General features: G+C 37.0%; 1 protein-coding gene across 3 annotated transcripts in view; it reads left to right on the top strand.

Annotated features, from left to right (window-relative positions):
• The window catches only part of UCHL3 (ubiquitin C-terminal hydrolase L3), a 58,031-nt gene extending 37,510 nt beyond the window's left edge, over positions 1–20,521 (top strand). For all 3 annotated transcript variants that reach the window (XM_066380765.1, XM_066380766.1, XM_066380767.1), the window contains exons 6-8: positions 7,830–7,905; positions 16,656–16,714; positions 17,503–20,521. In XM_066380765.1, the coding sequence (XP_066236862.1) occupies positions 7,830–7,905; positions 16,656–16,714; positions 17,503–17,586 (219 nt within the window). In that variant the 3' untranslated portion in view covers positions 17,587–20,521. The remainder of the gene's footprint in view (positions 1–7,829; positions 7,906–16,655; positions 16,715–17,502) is intronic.
• Positions 20,522–20,873: the final 352 nt, after the last annotated feature.

The following is a 20,873-nucleotide window of genomic DNA, read 5'->3' as shown; positions in this document are numbered from 1 at the left end:
GCAGGAAATCCAAGTAAAAAAATCTACAGCCACTGTATAAATGCATCCAGTTTTTAGACCCCAAATTTTTCAGGAAAGGGTGCGTCTTATACGTGGGGAATAATGGTAAATCCTGAGAGAAAATGCTACCAAGGACATGAATAGGTAAACTAAGAAATTAAAGTCTGAATGGATGATTAGACAAAAGCATTTTATCTATATGAAATTATGAAGGTGATAAAAATATCCTATCAATATAAAATTACAAAGATGATAACTACTGATATGTGAGAGAATTCGCTTAGTCTTAGGAAATAATGAAATATTTAGGGGAAAGGGCCATGATATATCTAATTTGCCTTCAAATGGTCCAGGAAAAAATTATGTAGAGAGTGAGGAAGAAAGATAAAAGTATAAACAAAACGATAAAACATATTGGGATAAAATGTGATAGGCAAATCTAGGTGTTTCCTGTACTATTTTTGTCTTTGTAACTCTTTGTAAACTTGAAATTACTTTTTAAAATTTTTTAAAAAAGATTCTTTAAAAATGGCAAAAGAAGAAGGCCATCATACTTAAAGTGGGAAATTGCTTTTCTCACAGTAAGCAAGAGTGACAGATGAGGTAATGTCTGCTTCTAGAACAAAGAGCAGGTTTGCTTATTGCTTGCTGTAAAACATTAATTTCCCCAAACTCAGTGTTCCTGTCCTGCAGTGCAAGCCCACAGTGTGTGCAGCCAACCGTCTGGGCCTTTTGCATTGCTCTCATATGAGATGACAGAACATACTGACCAGCATGCTCCTTGCTGGAGTAGGAGGAGTCAAGTCCTTTTTCTCTGACCTAGGAGTCTCCTGTCTTCTGCCAGCACCACGAAAAAGCAGCAGGCTTTTAGATTGAAAGAAGACAAAACAAAACAAATCCCAGACCAGATAGGCTAGACCCCTGAACATTTGTTGCTATTTTCTGTTCTTTTTTTCATTCTGAATCTTTGCAAGGAATGCCTTTTTCATTTCACCTGACCAAACCCCAAACCTTACACATTCTTTCAGTAGACCTTCAGTTATGCTTGCTTAGAAGTGTCTCCCTCTCCAAATTCTTAGAAAAGTGTTTTCTCCACTACTCATTAGTCATCTCTCCCTCCCTCTCTTTCTTTATTCCATTTCTTTATCTTCCTTATCCGTTTTCCTTTTCCTCTTCCCCATTCTTTTTCTTCCCTCTGTTGCTTCTATTTAAATATAATCAGAGTGAATATGACAAACTTCTGATTAAACTCTGTCTGTGAGAGCACTTTAGTACATACACCTTTTTTCCCATACAGAGCAAAGTATAGGATTCATTATATATTTTTGATTGACTGATTCTTATGAGCAGATGAATTGTTCAGAAACATGTTTTTTAAACCCTAATCACAGTGGTAGCTTTATCTATGTATTGTTTACACAGATCAAAAGTACCGAGTAGGATCATAGAATTTTCGGGGTTGGACAGTCTTAGAAATCAAACAGGGAAAACCCCTTCATTTTCCTAAAGAGAATAGGTCATGACTAATGAATCATTATTACTAATAAGGACTGATTGTTTCTGTTCTTATTGCTTCTTCTCATTCTGGTTATAAGTAACTAATTTTTTCATACGACTTTAAATTGATTATTTTAGGTACTGCTGTTATTTATTGGAGGTGACAGTTATACAATTATCATTTGGATTACCATGAATAAATTAGTTATTGTAAGCATATTCATTTCATGGGAAACTGTTGGGTCATATTCGTCTTTTTTTGTATAATAGTGTATGAAAGAGTAACTCTCAAAATAAATAATTTAAAGAGGATTACTCCTCCTCATTAGAGTCTGGTCTAATAAATTAGTATTAAAATCTTTCTCTTGCCCTCTTAGGCTGCACACCATAGTGACTGAGGCCATTGGAGTCCAGAACCAGATTTCCAGTGTTTGAATCCCAGCACTGCCATGTGCTGGTAGTGTGTCCTTGTGCATGTTAGTTAAACTATGTGCTCTGATTCCTCATTTGTAAATGGGAATAATTATAGTGGCTATCTCATGGGTGACTGGGAGATTAAAGAAATTGAAATGTAAAGTGCTTTAAAAAGTGCCTGGCACAGAGTGAGAGATACATATTTTAACTATTATTTACTAAAATTAGGCTAATAAGCCATGCTTGTTTCCATTTAAGTTGTCAGTCCAAGTTAAGAGGATATCTATGCCAGTCATCAGCTTCATAGGGGTTTATTTCACTTCTCTTTTATTTTAAAGTGTTGTGGTTCCCCCTTTAGTGCTTATTCTAAGAAATTCTTTTTACCAGTGCTTACCACCATACAGTTTTCTTCTGCACATCATTCTTAGTATGTTTTGTATGTTACATGTTTTATGTGTATTTCTTTTTTTAAAAACCATTTTATATAATAATTCCATTTTAGTGGCTTTTAAATGATTCCATGAGTCTGTGCTCTGCAAATGAGAATATGTAAATATTTCAGATGTGCACTTACAGAAGCTAGGGCATATGATCAAATACCTTGGTTATATATTTCCACTTTACCTGCTTTTAATCACTATTCACTTATAGTCTTCTTCTAGACTATGGTTGATTAAAAGTACTAAATCATATAAATATAAGTATGACCATACGTTGCTTTTAAGAATAAACGATCACCCAGTAACGTGGTCTAAGTAAAATGTTCTCTTTTTTAATTATGTAGTCCTCCTCGCCATCCTCATCACAGCCTCATTCTAGCCACTGCAGAACGAAGGCCTCATCACTGTGTCACCATGCATCCCTACCCTGGGTCAAACGTAACCATGTAGACCCTGCAAAGGCTACCAGTCCATCTCTCCGTCTTCGTCGCTGGCGACCCTTCTTACGCCTACCATCTTTGGGTCTCCATTCTGTTGTAAGTGTAGTCAATCTTCCATCTCTTCTTACAGTGACAAGGGCAGTTCATTTTTTTCCTTAAACTTCTTCAGTCTTCAAAGGGCTTTTCTCTTGGTTCACTCAACTATTAGCTTTTGTCCCCCAATAAGATTGCAAGCATACTGCCATGCTCTGCAGTCTGGCTTGACTTTCACCAGTGCCTTGGTGAACATCCATCTTTCTACTCCATATCCTGCCAACATAAGAATGCCTGCCTTTTGATGAGTACTGATCGACATTCATGATGATGTTTAAGTTCCTATCAGTTGTTAAAGTGAATATGTATTTTCTTACCTTTCATCTTTCTGATTTCATTTAGTTGACTCAGGTCAACAAATGCTGTGTACCTTCTGAGTTCTTTATCATCTACTTTTTTTTTTTCCATGTTTCTGAACATGACTTTAGCCTCTTGTCATGCTCTGGGGTGCTTTACTTACTCTATTCTGAATCTAACCCTTCATGGTGTAGGGTGTTTCATCTAAACTGGTTTATTCCCTGAGGTGGCTCAGGTCCTCGGTTTAATCTTGGTCCGATCTTCCCTGCCTATTCTGTTTCCAGACATCTTTCCAAGTAGGAGGTGAAGATTTTTTCTTTGTGAATTGATGTAGGCTTCCCACAAATTTTATTATTTTTCCTTCTTAGGTAGAAAATATTAGCAAACTATTAAAAAGTACCTATGTTCTTGTAAGCTTGTTAATTTTCTTAAATGTTGAGGTTGATAATGGAATTCTAATAATTTTCATAATTGAAATAAACTACAGAATCCGGAAACCACAGCTCTTATCTTTCTGAAGTTTTAGACTATTAGTGGCAATGACTATGGATTGGTAGAGCATACCTAGAGATGTTATATCCGAAAGATTTGGTGTGTGCCATGCATTTATAAAAAACTTGCCACTTCTCTAAATCATCATGACTTTCGAAGCCAGAGGAAGTCTGATTGCTCATACATATAATGCTTAAAAAAAGTTGGTGTCAAACATTCTTTCCTCCCCTTATTTATTCTTCTAGAGCTATCCTCAAATTATGAAGTGGAGTCCTGACACTTTCCCGTAAACATCTGCTTCCACCAGATATCAGAATGGTCATCTAAAAAGCCTTTCATTTGTGCTGACTATCAACCAACTGGTGTCTCTCTACTTCATTATCCTCATTGGGTCACTGTGTGCTTTTGTCATTTTTATTCATTTATCATTCAGTATTTGTTGCTTCTCTGCTGTGCCAGTTTGTACAGTAGGAGATATAAGGTGAATTAAATGATCAGAGTAAAACCCTAATTTGATAAATTCTGACTTGGGCACAATTGATTCTAAATATAAATAAACTCCTTTGTACTTAAAAATATTCTAGATATAAATGAACATGTCATAAAAATTGGTTTTTCCAGGTTTATATATTTTTTATATAATGCTGATCTTTGCTCTGTATTAATTCCATTGTTTTATAGCTTCATAAGTATTTGCATAGCCTGGTGGTGAAGAGCATGGATTCTAGAAAGACACTGCCTGGGTTTGGGCCCAAATTCTATCACTTACAAGTTTTGTGACCTAGAGCATGTTACTTAATGCTTCTGTGCCTCAGTTTCCTTAAAAGTAAAATGGGTTTAATTATATTACCTACTTTGTAGGGTTTATATAGCAATTAATTGGTCAGTACCTAAAAAGTACTTAGAACAGTGCCTGGTATATATTAAATGCTGTACAATTATAATTACATTTAAACTATACTTTTTTATAATTTGAAAATTTTATTTAGTATTTAATTTCTATCTAATTGAATTGTTATGTTACTTTTTAATTATTTGAGATAAGTATTCTAAATTAGAGAACTTTATAAAAGAATATATATATAAATGTAGGCAAAAATAACCCAATCAATAGCTTCTGGAATTTTTTTGTTGTTTTGTTTTGTATTTTCTGAAGCAAGAAGCAGGGAGGCAGACAGACTCCCACATGCACCTGACCAGGATCTACCCGGCATGCCCACCAGGGGGTGATGTTCTGCCCATCTGGGGCATTGCTCCATTGCAACTGGAGCCATTCTAGCACCTGAGGCCAAGGCCATGGAGCCATCCTCAGTGCCTGGGCCAACTTTGCCCAAAGGAGCCTTGGCTGCGGGAGGGGAAGAGAGAGACAGAGAGGAAGGAGAGGGGGAAGGGCGGAGAAGCAGATGGGCGCTTCTCCTGTGTGCCCTGGCCGGGAATTGAACCCGGGACTTTCAAATGCTGGGCCAATGCTCTACTGCTGAACCAACCAGCCAGGGCCTGATGTTCGTTTACTTATTTGCTGATCACTTTTTGAAATGAAGAACTTACTGGATTTTTTTTTATTCTTGTTTTGTGGTAGAATACTTTTTAAGGAGTGGATAGTTACAGGTTGTAAGCAGTGGATAATTGCACATTTCAGATTTTCAAACTAATTAAAGTAGTGCAAAGGAAAAGCCTCTTAACAAGTACTGACACAATTTTGAGTCACAAGATTTCTTACATTTGTGATCATTTAGGATTGATACTGTAATGATGCAGACTGTTTAGTAGCTCTTAACAGTTTGCAAAGTACTCGAATGCATTTTATTTAAACCTCAGAACAGATATGAAAACCAGTGCTCCCAGGGACTGGGTGTATGTTCAGCTCTCTGACTCTAATTATACTACTTTTATCTCTAGCACAGTTGTGTTTACTGACAAAATATGAAAAATGAAAAATGGAAGCTATATTCTTTTCTTTTTTTTAAAGATTTTATTTACTGATTTTACAGAAAGAGGAGATGGGGTGTTGGCACAGAATGAGAAGTAGTTGGTTCACTCTAGCTGGTCATTGGTTGCTTACTGTATGTGCCTTGACTGGACCAGCATAGGGTTTTGAACTGGCAGCCTCAGTGTTCCAGGTCAGCGCTTTATCTACTGCACCACCACAGGCCAGGCAAAGTGTATTATTCTTAAGAAGAGATGGTGTTAAAATAATTTAAAATTTTTGGAGACATAATAGCTTAAAAGATTTAAAGTACTTACTTGATATCCTGTTGGAATTTTGTGTCTTACATGAGAAAACAACAATAAGAAAATGAGACCCTTTCCTAGTTGGATGAGGAATTATTTCTAGCATTTTAAAAATAGAACTGAATATATAGTTTGTAGAGTTGCCTAGGTGTAGCCTTAGAAAATGGAATTCTTTTCTAGTCCTTGGTAAAATGAGGGTATTGGGTTGAGTGATCACTAACATGTTTGACTCTCTGACCAGGGAAGTAAGGGAGCATGTTCTCATCATCTGTGATTAACTGAAGAAATATCATGCTCAAGAGCTACTAGACTTTTTGTAAGATGATGGGAAACATATTTTAGCCTCAGTATGAGGGATATAATAAAACTGTCAAAGATGGAATGGATTATCTCAAAACCTAGAGACAGTCCCCTGTTCTTGGAGGGCCAACAGAAGTAGGGGCTGTGGTAGAGAGTCAGGCAACAGTAAAACTAGGCAACTTTGATTCCTACCAACTGTGGAACTCTTTAGTTCTGTGTTGAACTTAGGAAGACCTAGTTTGCCACATCAATTTTTGTTGCGGTTCTCTCATTCATAAACTTGAGGTAAATAATTTCTGAAGAATAATGTGAGATTACATGAGTCACTCTATAAATGTTTTAAAAGCATTCAGTAAATCTAAGATAATAGTGTTTCTTCTATACCTTTCAATTTCTGCATCTTAAAACTTTATGTTACAACCACTTAAATTATATAATTACTTAAGGGAGAAAGAAGTATGCATTTTAGAGTTAAGTTACTATTGTATTACAGGATGTTAAGTAATACGAGATGTAATTTGATTTGTGCCTCTTTAAAATTTTAAAACTTTTGCCTCTAAAGTTTGTACTTGCATTTAACACCGATGTATTTCTTTACAAACCTTTTAGATTTGATATAACACATACTCATGTTAACTGTAATTGTTGCATATTATAGACACTGTCAGTGAATCATGTATTGACTTTGCATAAGTTACTTGAATATTTAGCAGATGTAGCAGATGTTGCTCAGGCAACTTGAATTTGGTAAGGTAAAAAGCCTGATACAATTTTAATTTTAAACAGTTTACTGAAAAAGCGAGAGAAAAATTATAGGCTATAGTTAATTATGCTTTAATTTGTCCTTATCTTATTTCCCCCTTTAATCTCTTGGGTTATTTTCCTGCATCTATTCATTTTTAAACCTTTTGAATGTAGGATGAATAAAAATACTTATTTTACTCTAATACTCCTTAAATTGCATTTTTTAAAAGATGAGATTATCAAGGTCAAGTCATTAAAAGGAAAGCTAACCCTTGCCGGATGGCTCAGTTCTTTAGAGCATCATTCTGAAGCACAGAGGTTGCTGGTTCGATCCCCAGTTGGGGCACATACAGGAACGGATTGATGTTCCTATCTCTCTCTCTTTTTTTCCCTTTCTGTTTCACTATTAATAAATTTAAAAAAAATGAAGATCTCACTTTGTTGACATCTTAAAACTTGAATAGTTTTTTTTTAAACTGTATTTATGCTATTGCTTTCTTTTTCAAATTTCAAAACTTAGGCAAATCACTTCATGCATTCATTTCATTCAGCAAGTAAGCATTGTACATCTACTATATACCAGGCATTGTGCTAAATAAATATTAGGGCATTGAAAGTGAACAAAACTTTGTTTTTAGATTGTTGAGATAAAAAAAAAAGAGGTGCTTGTAATAAACATCTTTCTTGTTAATGTCTGAGCATTTTATTATAAATGTAAACATATTTACTTGTTTATCATATCAAAGGTTAATTAAGCCTTGAATTATTTTGGATAAATATTCTCTCATGTCACTTGATTTTATTTGTATCTATTTACATGTATTTGACTGATTTGTTTGACTACTAACATATATAATACACACTTTTCTTCCTATTCCAGGCGCCAAATATAGATGAAAAAGTAGATCTTCATTTTATTGCATTAGTTCACGTAGATGGGCATCTCTACGAACTAGGTAAGAACGTTTAAAATTTATTCTGGGGAGAGAAGTTGGAAATGGAAGAGTTTTTATTGTATTTATGATAAACAGGACTGTTGGTATTTATTGTATTTACTTAAATTAATTGATTGCCCTATTACATTGAGTTGGCATAATGAAAGTTTTTCATTTAAGACTTTTACCAGAAAAAAATTTAAATGTTTTTGGTATTCAGACAACTTATAATTCAAGAATGTTTGCATACCACCTTTGCATTTTAGCAAAGCAGTAAAGTAAACATCATAATAGGAACTCCTGTAAATCACTTCAGCTGTTTTTCCTAAATGATTGAGATAGTTATCATCAACATCTCTGTGAGCCATCTTGAGTCTAAACTAGTTTTAAAACATAGTGCAATATTAATGACTAGTTTTTTTTTATTTTTTTTTATTTTATTTATTCATTTTTAGAGAGGACAGAGAGAGGGAGAGAGAAGGGGGGAGGAGCTGGAAGCATCAACTCCCATATGTGCCTTGACCAGGCAAGCCCAGGGTTTCGAACCGGCGACCTCAGCATTTCTAGGTTGACGCTTTATCCACTGCACCACCACAGGTCAGGCTAATGACTAGTTTTTGTATTTGGTTACGAGTATCATGAGTCTTCAGGATTTTGTACTAATTTTTTGCATTACATCTGAGTTTTTAAAAAAGACTTTACAGGAGTCTATGTTTTCTGGCAACAACTTCCTAAGGCATATATCAAAGTACCCATGATGAATTACCTAGTATTTAGGCCTATCACTGCATTTAGTTTTTTAAAAAGTTTAACTATAGGTAGACTATTTCAGGGACTATTTGAAGGAAATCCTCATTATTTTATTAATTTATTATTTTTTTGTGAGGGAGGAAGATGAGAAGTATCCACTCCTAGTTGTGCCACTCTTTAGTTGTTCAGTGATTGCTTTCTCATGTGTGCCTTGACACACACCAAGAAAGTGGGACTCCAGCCAAGCTGGTGACCCCTTGATTAAACCAGTGACCTTGGGCTTCAAGCCAGCGATCTTTGGGCTCAAGCCAGCAACCTTGGGCTTCAAGCCAACCACCATGGGAGTATGTCAATGATCCCATGCTCAAGCCGGCAACCCTTCACTCAAGCTGGTGAGCCCACGCTCAAGCCAGATGAGTTTGCACTCAAGCCGATGATCCTGCACTAAAGCTGGATAAGCCCACTTAAGCCGGTGACCTCAGAGTTTTGAACCTAGCATCTCAGTGTCCAAGGTCGACCCTCTGTCTACTGCACCACCACTGGTCAGGCAATCCTCATAATTTTAATTGCTTCATTCATATAGAGAACTTCTTTTGATTCCTTCATAATTGACACATAGTACTATAGTACTCATGGATCCTTCTTGTCCTTCTCCATAAGACCTTTTTGGGTTAAAAAAAAAGCCAAATAAAGAAACAAAAAAGTGAAGGCCTTTTCAGTATTTACTTGCTACTTTATTTTCCTTAACATATTTAAAAACAAAGTTGTTTTTTGTTTTGTTTTTATTTTTTATTAAGTCAATTAAATTTAACAGGGTGACATTGGTCAACTAGAATACACATAGATTTTGGTCAAACATCTCCACATCATTTGGATCAGGGATCCCCAAAATTTTTACACAGGGGGCCAGTTCACTGTCCCTCAGACCGTTGGAGGGCCGGACTATAAAAAAAACTATGAACAAATCCCTATGCACACTGCACATATCTTATTTTAAAGTAAAAAAACAAAACGGGAACAAATACAATATTTAAAATAAAGAACAAGTAAATTTAAATCAACAAACTGACCAGTGTTTCAGTGGGAACTATGCTCCTCTCACTGACCACCAATGAAAGAGGTGTCCCTTCCGGAAGTGCGGCGGGGGCCGGATAAATGGCCTCAGGGGGCCACATGCGACCCGCGGGCCGTAGTTTGGGGACCTTTTATTTGGACAGTCGATTATGTTGTATACCCATCACCCAAAGTCAGTCATCCTTCATCACCTTATATTTGTCCCTCTTTATGTCCCTCCCGCACCCTCTTCCCTCTTTCTCCTCCCCCTGGTAACCACTGTACTCCTATTTCTGTCCATGAATCTTAATTTTGTGTCCCACCTATGTATGGAATCATACAGTTCTTAGCTTTTTCTGATTTACTTATTTTATTCAGTTTTTAAATTAAAAAAATTATTATAGTTTGCATTCAATACTGTGTGCAGCACAGCAGATAGACATTCATTAGATTAAAGACAAAGAGTTTTGAAAGGACACAGATTGAGCAATAAATGTACATAAAACTTAGGGGGATTTTATGTTTGGAATATGACAACAAAAACCATACACTTTGTTTAAAAGAAATGGCTCTATTAAAAGGGACAGGAAAATGAAATAACATAGTATTTATAACAATGTGTACCCCTGATGATTGTCTTCTATAGTAGAATGATTTGAGTAGGGATCAAACTAAAATGAGAAGAAATTATTATAGGAGTATATAACAGACCTGAGCATTTTGGAAGATATGCCTTGCTAATTCTATATAATTTTGTGTAAAATTTATATAGAGATAAGATTTAGGCCCTGGCCGATGGCTCAGTGGATAGAGCGTCTGCCTGGCACATAGACTTCCTGGGTTTGACTCCTGGTCAGGGCACACAGGAGAAGCAACCATCTGCTCCCTCAACCCTCTCTTCCTTCTCTCCCTCTTTCCCTCCTGCAGCCCGTGGCTCAGTTGGTTCAAGCATCACCTCAGGCGCTGAGGATAGCATAGTTGGTCCCAGCATATCAGCCTCAGGTGCTAAACATAGCTTGGTACTTGAGCATCGGCCCCAGAAGGGGGTTGCCAACAGGGGTTGCTAGGTGGATTCCAGTCAGGGTACATGTGGGAGTCTGCTGCACTATCTTCCCTCCTCTTACAAAAATAAAAAAATTTAAAAATAAAATATTTAATAGTTTCCACTTGAATTTTTGTTGTGTGTGTGTGTGTGGGTGTATTTTTCTGAAGTTGGAAACAGGGAGGCAGTCAGAGAACTCCCGCATGCGCCTGACCGGGATCCACTCGGCATGCCTACCAGGGGGTGATGCTCTGCCCATCTGGGGCGTTGCTCCATTGCAACCAGAGCCATTCTAGCACCTGAGGCAGAGGCCATAGAGCCATCCTCAGTGCCCAGGCCAACTTTCCTCCAGTGGAGCCTTAACTGCAGGAGGGGAAGAGAGAGACAGAGAGGAAGGAGAGGGGGAGGGGTAGAGAAGCAGATGGGCACTTCTCCTGTGTGCCCTGGCCGGGAATTGAACCTGGGACTCCTGCATGCCAGGCCGACACTCTACCACTGAGCCAACCGGCTAGGGCTCCACTTGAATTTTGAATAATAAAGAATAACTAGTAGAAATGGAAATAAAGAGAGTACATGAGACTTACCAGACACATTCTATTGACTTTAAGGGAATAGATTTATAAAAGGCCAGGGAATTATACATAAGATCTATTAACAGGGACTATAAAGTAATGGTGACTTTCTGGATGAGATATTTAGTAATAGAACAAACATTAACATTGAAAAGCTTTGTAGGGCCTGACTAGTATTGGCACAGTGGGTAGAATGTCAGCCTGGGATGCTGAGGTCTCAGGTTCGAAACCCCAAGGTCACCAGCTTGAGCACAGGCTCATCTGGCTTGAGTGCAGGGTTGCTGGATTAAGTGTGGGATCATGTCTATGATACTGGCATGGTCGCTGGCTTGAGCAAGGGGACAAGGGTATGGCTGGAGTCCCCTGGTCAAGGCATGCATGAGAGGCAATCAATTAACAACTAAAAGGTGACACAACTACAAGTTGATGCTTCTTATCTCTCTCCCCTCCTCCCTTCCTCTCTCTCTCTCTTTCTCTTTCAAAAATAAAAATATATTTAGGGGGAGCAAATCTTTGATCATTTCAATGGGAAGCAAAGAGTTGTCTAAAATACTCAATTTGACTGGCTAGCTAACAGTACAAGGAAAGATATATTTATATATGGTCTACCGGAAAGTTCTGTTCGTTTTTGGAATAAAACAAAATACAAATTTTTCTTACTGTCAATAAACTTTATTAAATAATATAATTGTCATTATTATTAATGATTTCTTGCCAGCATGAGGGCAATTTGTATATCCCATTTTTGAAAAATGTTTTATCTTTTGATGCAAAAAATTGAACCAATGCTTGTTTGCTATCTGCTTCATTTTTGAATTTTTTGCCCTTCAAAAAATTTTGTAAGGACAAAAACAAGTGATAGTCGGAGGGTGCTAAGTCCGGGGAATATGGTGGATGCAACAGAATTTCCCAGCCTAGTTCTGCAATTTTTTGACGAGTCTCTAAAATACAGTGGCGTAAATGAACTTTATCAGTAGCCATGGGTACATTATCGCTTCACACATAAGACTAACGTGAATCAACTTTGTTTTAGTTAATTTGCTATGTCAGTATGTATACATTAAGTGATAAAAATAGAGGGGCACACATGCGCCAAATAAACGTGCTTACGTGTCAAAACTTGTTGTGATAGAAATGGACAGAACTTTCCGGTAGACATTATACATTAGTGGTAAGCTATATATGAAGAATGGTTCTCTTTGGAATATGCCACGATTAACACAAAAAGTATTTTAAAATTGGTTTAAAGTAAGAACATCAGGAAAGGAAGGTAGAAATATTGAGATCTTTGGTTTAGGTGTTCTTTAGCAAGTAGAACGATCAGTATGGCTGATAGAGTTTTAGAACCCTTTGGAGATTTCAGTTTGTAAATGAGTTTGAGGAACTTCAGAGTTTTAAAGACTAGTCATAATCTTTGAGATGTCAGAGAGAACAGGGATAACTACAGGACTAATGAAGCCTGACTGGTGGTAGCGCAGTGGATAGAGCGTCAATGTGGGACACTGAGGACCCAGGTTCGAAACCCTGAGGTCACTGGCTTGAGTCCAAAGGTCACTGGCTTGAAGCCCAAGGTTGCTGGCTTGAGCAAGGGGCTCAACTGTAGCTGCCGGACAAGGCACAAATGAGAAGACAAATGAAGATGGGTAGTTACAAGGAAAGTTGACAGTAACCCTGAGGTAGATTCCTAAAAAATTCAAAAGGAATGTTCAGCAGGAAGAAGACTGAGTTAGTGAATAGAAAATTACAGATGACATGATGCTATACATAGAGAACCCCAAAGATTTCACCAAAAATCTATTAAAACTGATAAATTAATTCAGTAAAGTAGCAGTATACAAAATTAATATTCAGAAATTGGTTGCATTTTATACATCAGTAACAAACTATGAGAAAGAAATTAAGAAAACAATCCTATTTACAATTGAATCAAAAAGAATTCAATACCTAGGAATAAGTTTAACCAAGGAGGTAAAAGAAAGACCTATACTCCGAAGATTATAAGACACTGAAGAAAAAAATAGAAGATACACATAACTGGAAGCATATACTGTTCTCATGGATAGGAAGAACTAACATTTCTAAAATATCCATACTATCCAAAGCAATCTATTGATCAATGCAATCCCTAACAAAATACCAATTGTATTTTTCACAGAACTAGAACCAATAATCCTTAGAACCACAAAAGACCCCGAATAACCCTAGCAAAGTTGAAGGAATCATACTACCTGATATCAAACTATACTACATTATAAGGCTATAGTAATAAAATAGCATAGTACTGGCATAAAAACAGGCATGTACATCAATAGAATGTAAGACCTGAAACTGTAAAAGTCTTAGAAGAAAACATAGGCAGTAAACTCTCATTGTTTTAGATACATCTCACTAGACAAGGAAAACAAAAGAAAAAATAAATAAATGGGACTACATCAGACTAAAAAGTTTAGTACAGCAAAGGAAACCAACAAAAAAAAGACAGCCTACTGAATGGAAGATAACGCCAATGATACATCCAATAAGGCAGTGGTCCCCAAACTTTTTTGGGCCATGGACCGGTTTAATGTCAGAAAATATTTTCACGGACCAGCCTTTAGGGTGGGACGAATAAATGTATCACGTGACCGAGACAAGCATCAAGAGTGAGTCTTAAACGGATGTAACAGAGGGAATCTGGTCATTTTTAAAAAATAAAACATCGCTCAGACTTAAATATAAATAAAACGGAAATAATGTAAGTTAGTATATTCTTTCTCTGCGGACTGGTACCAAATGGCCTATGGACCAGGACCGGTCTGCGGCCCAGGGGTTGGAGACCACTGCAATAAGAGGTTAATATCCAAAGAACTCATACAACTCAACACCAAAAACTCAATCCAATTAAAAAATGGGCAGAGGACCTGAATAGATACTTCTTCAGAGAGGACATACAGATGGCTAACAGACAAATGAAAAGATGCTCAGTGTCACTAATCATCAAAGAAATGCAAATTAAAACCACAGTGAGATATTACCTTACACCTGTCAAATTGGCTGTTTTCAACTACTCAATAAATACTAAGTGTTGGTAAAGATGTGGAGAAAAGAGAATCTTTATGCACTGTTGGTGGAATTGCAGGTTAGTGCAGCTAATATGGAAAACAGTATGGAAGTTCTTCAAAATTAAAAATGGAACTACCTTATGACCCAGCAATTCCATTTTTGGGTATTTATCCGAAGAAACCCCAAACACTCATTTGAAAAGATATTTACATTTTTATGTTTATTGCAGCATTATTTACAAGATAATGGAAGCAGTCTAAGTGTACATTAACAGATGATTGGGTAAAGAAGAAGATATGGTACATAAAATCAAATATTACTTGGTCACCAAAAAGAATGAAAGTTTAGCATTTGTAACAACATGGATGGACCTAGAAGGTATTATACTAAGTTAAATAAGTCAGACAGAGAAAGACAACATATGATTTTACTTATATGTGGACTTTAAAAAAATAAAATAAATGAACAACAAATCAGAGACAGACTCACAGATACAGAGAACAAACTCATTGTTGCCAGATGGGAAGGGCATTGAGGACTGGTTATAAAAGGTGAAGGAATTAAGAAGTACAAATTGGCAGTTACAAAATAGTCACAGGGATATCAAATACAGCACGGAATATAGTAAAAATGTGATAACTATGTATGGTGCCAGTTGGATACTGGAGTTATCAGGCAAACACTTTGTAAAGTATATGATTGTCTAACCACTATGCTGTACACCTAAAACTAATATAAATTGAATTTCTACTACAATCAAAAAATTAGCCCTGGCCGGTTGGCTCAGCGGTAGAGCGTCGGCCTAGCGTGTGGAGGACCCGGGTTCGATTCCCGGCCAGGGCACATAGGAGAAGCGTCCATTTGCTTCTCCACCCCTCCGCCGCGCCTTCCTCTCTGTCTCTCTCTTCCCCTCCCGCAGCCAAGGCTCCATTGGAGCAAAGATGGCCCGGGCACTGGGGATGGCTCTGTGGCCTCTGCCCCAGGCGCTAGAGTGGCTCTGGTCGCAACATGGCGACGCCCAGGATGGGCAGAGCATCACCCCCTGGTGGGCAGAGCGTCGCCCCATGGTGGGCGTGCTGGGTGGATCCCGGTTGGGCGCATGCGGGAGTCTGTCTGACTGTCTCTCCCTGTTTCCAGCTTCAGAAAAATGCAAAAAAAAATAAAAATAAAAAATAAAAAATAAATTAAAAAATAATTCTAAAAAGATTAATGGAATTAAAAAGAAAACTGATTAAGAGAATAGCATATGGTTTTTAAGAAAAAAATAATTTCTAAGTAACTATTTTTTTGGTTTATTTGGTTAATTTTTGCTTATATTTTTCTTTAAATATAGTATTTATTAGTCCTTGTCTATCACTTCATATACATATTGATTCAAAAAAATTTATATTTAGAAGCCAATGGAGTTATAGAAGGAATTGTATTTTATGGATTGTACTTGAAATGCCACTTATAAAATATCTGAGATTATAAATTGGACTATATAGGGTGGGGCAAATGTAGGTTTACAGTTGTATGTGAAACATAGTTGATTCTTTTATTACTATTAATTAGTTAATGTAATATTTTTATAAGAACTGTAAAACTACTTTTTGTCCCACCCTGCCTAGATTAGAGTTTCAGTTACCTTTGGGTGGCATGAGTTTATGTAATTCTGGACTTTTTTGTTTTTTTCCTTAGTGTTGAAAGTACTATTCAAGATGATTATAATTATGCTTAGTTATTTTTGGTGGTCAGCTGAGTAATCCTAGTTGGCCCGGGCCAGTTGGTTGAGTGGACAGAGTGTCGGCCCAGCATGTGGCCAGTGAGCAGATGTCTCGGGTTCAGTCCCCGGTCAGGGCACACAGAAGCAGCCATTCTTGAGGTTGATCCTGGTCAGAGCCATGCAGGAGTCTGCCTCTCTATCTCCCCTCCTCTCACTTTAAAAAACAAAAAACTTTGTGATGGCTCCCTTTTGTTGATGTAAAGATGTCTTACTTAAAAGCCTCCTAATCCCACTTGTAAAAAAAAGAATTATTTTCATCTTTTATGATTGTAATTTGAGAAGAAACTGACTTATTAATTTTGCATACTCTTTAAGGAAATTAAAGTTAATATGAATATTCTGTTTATGAAGATAATTTAAGCTTTCAAACATGGAAGCAAGGTGCTTATAATTTTTAATGTTAAAATATATTCATAGGTAGTACATTTAAAATATTTGTTTTAGCATATATTATTTTAAATATCTTTTAACCTTTGCGTCACTGTGAGCAGAGGAAAGTGGAAGTTGTACGAACAGCTAAACTCAGCTGTTTGTTTACTTTTTTCAGATGGACGGAAACCATTTCCAATTAACCATGGTGAAACTAGTGATGAAACGTTATTAGAGGTAACAATAAAACTTGTGGGTCCACTTTAAGTGTTATCATTCTTGTTTTCTCTGAAACATCTCAAAAGATCACTTGTATAACATTTTATCTGTGTTTGGATACTTCCTTGTCCTGACTCTTTCGAAAAAATTCCAAGAAGAAAAATCTGACCTAGTGTTATCCTACAGCAGCGGTTCTCAACCTGTGGGTCGCGACCCCAGCGGGGGTCAAACGACCAAAACACAGGGGTCGCCTAAAGCCATCGGAAATACATATTTATTATACAATACATTTTTAAATAAAATATGTATTTCCGATGGCTTTAGGGGACCCCGCCGGGGTCGCCACCCACAGATTGAGAACCGCTGTCCTACAGCAAATCAAGAGGTTCTTTGCATGAATAAGTACCACCAAATTTGGAAAAAGCAAGAATAGCATTGAAAGAGTTGCACATCAGATCTCATATTTCATTAAATCCAAGATACCATTATTTGTATCTTGACCCTGATTTCAGAGCTTTTAAAATTTATGAACAAATATGTGGCTTAGAATCAATGAAATATGTAATTGTCAGGTTAAAAGTTTCTTAAAAGCATTTTAAGAAAGAATTCTTACTGTATTTTACACTTTTGTTGTACTAATGCTGATTAGGCCACCAACTGTTTATTCTTCTGGTGTGCTTTAAGTTATTTTTTTATGTGGAAAAAGAAGTCTGCGGTATAACATTAATAAAAATTAGGAAAATATGAAACATCATTTGCAAGTAAAACGTGTATAAATTGGAAATTTATACATTTTTTCCCTATAGGATGCTATAGAAGTTTGCAAGAAGTTTATGGAACGTGACCCTGATGAACTGAGATTTAATGCAATTGCTCTTTCTGCAGCATAGTTTGTCAATAATGGGAACACCAAATACTGTATTATTTGCAACAAAATTTCAATTTCTGCTGCCATACACTAAATCAAAATTTTTGATATTTTGATTAACTTGACCAATTAAACTTTATGTGAATTAAAATTTGACTTAATATCTGTTTTATATTATTTTTGTCCCAAATTAAAGCTACATTTCTTTTCTTCCCTTTCTTGTGAAGGATTTACCTTGTTTGATGACTAGCAATAGCTTTCTTATTCTCTTTAAAATTTTATGGTACATTTTGTATTGGGACACAGACACAATTTCTATCTGCATAATCTGTATATATATATCATATCTTATTTGGTAACATTTATTTAGCAAATGTATTGAGCATCTGCTTATAACCAGCTGGATACTAGGTTCTAGGTGCTGGAGTTTCAGCAATGAACACTATTGACAAGTTCCATAGTCATGGGGACTATGTTTTTGTGAGATGACACAAATAAACACATTAATAAGATACATACCAGTAATAGATGCTATGCATAAAATTAAAGTCAGATTTGTGTTAGTGACTAAGTATATACTTTAGATTTTGTGGCCAGGGAAGGCTTCTGTAAGGAGGTAACTTTGAAATTGAGCTCTGAATAGCAAAAAGTAGCCAGTAATAGAAACGTGGTGGGAATAAGAGTAGAGAGAATAATTGATGCCAAGTCTCTAAAGTGGGAATGTCACCGTGTTGTAAGAGCAGAAAGAAGGTTGAGATGATCAGAATATAGAAAGTAATGGGGAAAGTAGAAGAGATGAGACCAGAGGAGGGGCTTGGTGATGCAGGAGTACAGGAAAAGGCATTGGGATTTATCACAGCTGGGATGGTAATCCTTTGGAGGGTTTTAAGCAAGAGAGTGACCTGATTTGATTTATAATTTTCAGAGATCACTGACTACTCTGTGAATAATATATTGGGGAGGAGGTAACAACAGAGGTAGACTTGTGAGGAGCCCACTGCATTTGTTAGTGAGAGATAGTGATGGCCAGGTTGTAAAAGTACAGTAGTCCACCCCCCCCCCTTTTTTTTTTTTACTTTTAGCAAGAAAGACAGACAGACAAGGACAGGCAGGAAATGAGAGAGATGAGAAGTATCAATTCTTTGTTGCGGCACCTTAGTTGTTCATTGATTGTTTTCTCATATGTGCCTTGACTGGGGAGGCTCCAGCCAAGCCAATGACCCCTTGCTTAAGCCAGCAACCTTGGGCTCTAGCCAGCGACCTTGCGCTTCAAGCCAGTGACCTTTGGGCTCAAGCCAGGAACCATCCGGTCATGTCTATGCTCCCACGCTTAAGTTAGCAACCCCACCTTCAAGCTAGTGAGCCTGCACTCAAGCCAATGACCTCAGGGGTTTTGAACCTGGGTCTTCAGCATCCCAGCCTAAAACTGTCCACTGAGCTAATAGTGGTCAGGCACAGTAGTTTCCCCTTATCCGGGGCTTTCCTTTCCATGGTTTTAGTTACTCGTGGTCCTACACAGTCTGAAAATATTAAATGGAAAATTCCAGAAATAATTAAAAATTTTTAAATTGTGCGCCATTATGAGTAGCATGATGAAATCTTGCACTGCCCTGCTCCATCCTGCCTGAGACGTGAATCATTCCTTTGTCCATCATATCCAGGATGTTGACACTCTGCCTGTTAATAACATAGTAGCCATCTTGGCAGACCCACCATTATGGTATCTCAGTACTTGTGTTCAAAGGAGAAGAATAGTGATGCTGGCATTTGGATGTGCCCAAGAGAATCCAAAAAGTGCTTCCTGTAAGTGAAAAGGTATATGCATAGGAAAAAAATCATAGGATATATAGGGTTGGTACTATCCAGTTTCAGGCATCCACTGCGGTCTTGGAATATATGCTCCGTGGATAAGGGAAAATATTGTAGTAGTAATTTAGATAGTCTGTGAGTGAATTTGGGGTGTGTTTTGAAGAAGGAAAGATTAAGTCTTACAGGATTGGTGGCAGACAGTGGAAAGATTACAAGGTACTTATAGACTTGTGTCAAAACGGGGTTGGTGTGACAGCAGTGTCCTGTATCCTTTTTAGGGGAGTATTGGTTACACAAGTGTATACATTTACACATTGAATTTAAAATCTGTACTTCACTGTATATACATTTTACCTTGAAAAATGCAGCGCTGAATTAGGTTGGAATCAATACATCTTTTCGGAGAAAATCACATTGGTCTAGAATGAAGTTCTGATAAAACTGAGTGTCAATGTTTATACAAGATTCACTGAGTTAGTGTAGATTCCTGAGACTGTAACTTGAGGTAAGTGTTGTTCAAGGAAAAGTAATAGGACAGCGGCTTGCAGAATGGATTAGATCTTTGTTATTCAAAGTAGGGTTACATCACATTACCTGGGAACTTGTTAGAAATGAAGCTTAGACCTACTAAATCAGAACTGCATTTTCAAGGAGTGAATCATATGCACATTAAGGTTGGGACTGCAAGGAGGAAGATCACTGTGGAAGAGATTTAAATTTTCCACCTTTCTGTGGCGAAGAGGGCTTGAATGAAGTGATGGCAACAGGAATGAAGAAATAATCTGAAACAATTCAATAAACTATGTAGCTGATGCTTTTGTCACACTAATTAACAACCTAGTATTCTTTTGTTTCATTGTTTGCATTTTGTATTCATATCTATCTTGTATATTAAATATTTTAAATATTTCTAAGCAGTTTTGTCTGTTGCCCTGCTGGATTTCTCTTGCAATCTCATTTTTTAATAGGTCCTTAATGGCATCTAAGAATTTACATAGTTTCTCAATATTTAATATCAGGAATACTAACTTTGACTTAAAGGACAAGATGGGTTTGAGATTACGTACCTTTTACAAACATTGACTTAAAGTAAAAATTTTTTAAATGCCGATATATTGGTGGGGACAATTGCAGAAGTCAGTTTTTTTTTTTTTTAAAAGTATTCTATGTATTATGGATAAGTATCTTATGGAGCAGCATTTAGAACTAGCATCCTTTTGCACACACTGTAGGGTGACAGTCCCTTGTGGAATATAAAACTTGAAAATGTTTTTTTGCCCTGGCTGGTTGGCTCAGCGATAGAGCGTCGGCCTAGTGTGTGGAAGTCCTGGGTTCGATTCCTGGTCAGGGCACACAGGAGAAGTGCCCATCTGCTTTTCCACCCTTTCCTCTCTCCTTTCTTTCTATCTCTCTCTTCCCCTCCTGCAGCCAAGCCTCCATTGGAGCAAAGTTGGCCAGGGCGCTGAGGATGGCTCCATGGCCTCTGTCTCAGGCGCTAGA

This window comes from Saccopteryx leptura, chromosome 4 (assembly GCF_036850995.1).
Source record: "Saccopteryx leptura isolate mSacLep1 chromosome 4, mSacLep1_pri_phased_curated, whole genome shotgun sequence".
In the NCBI taxonomy this organism is placed as follows: Eukaryota; Metazoa; Chordata; class Mammalia; order Chiroptera; family Emballonuridae; genus Saccopteryx; species Saccopteryx leptura.
Note: the sequence above shows the minus strand (reverse complement) of the source record. Positions and strands in the feature narration are given on the sequence as shown.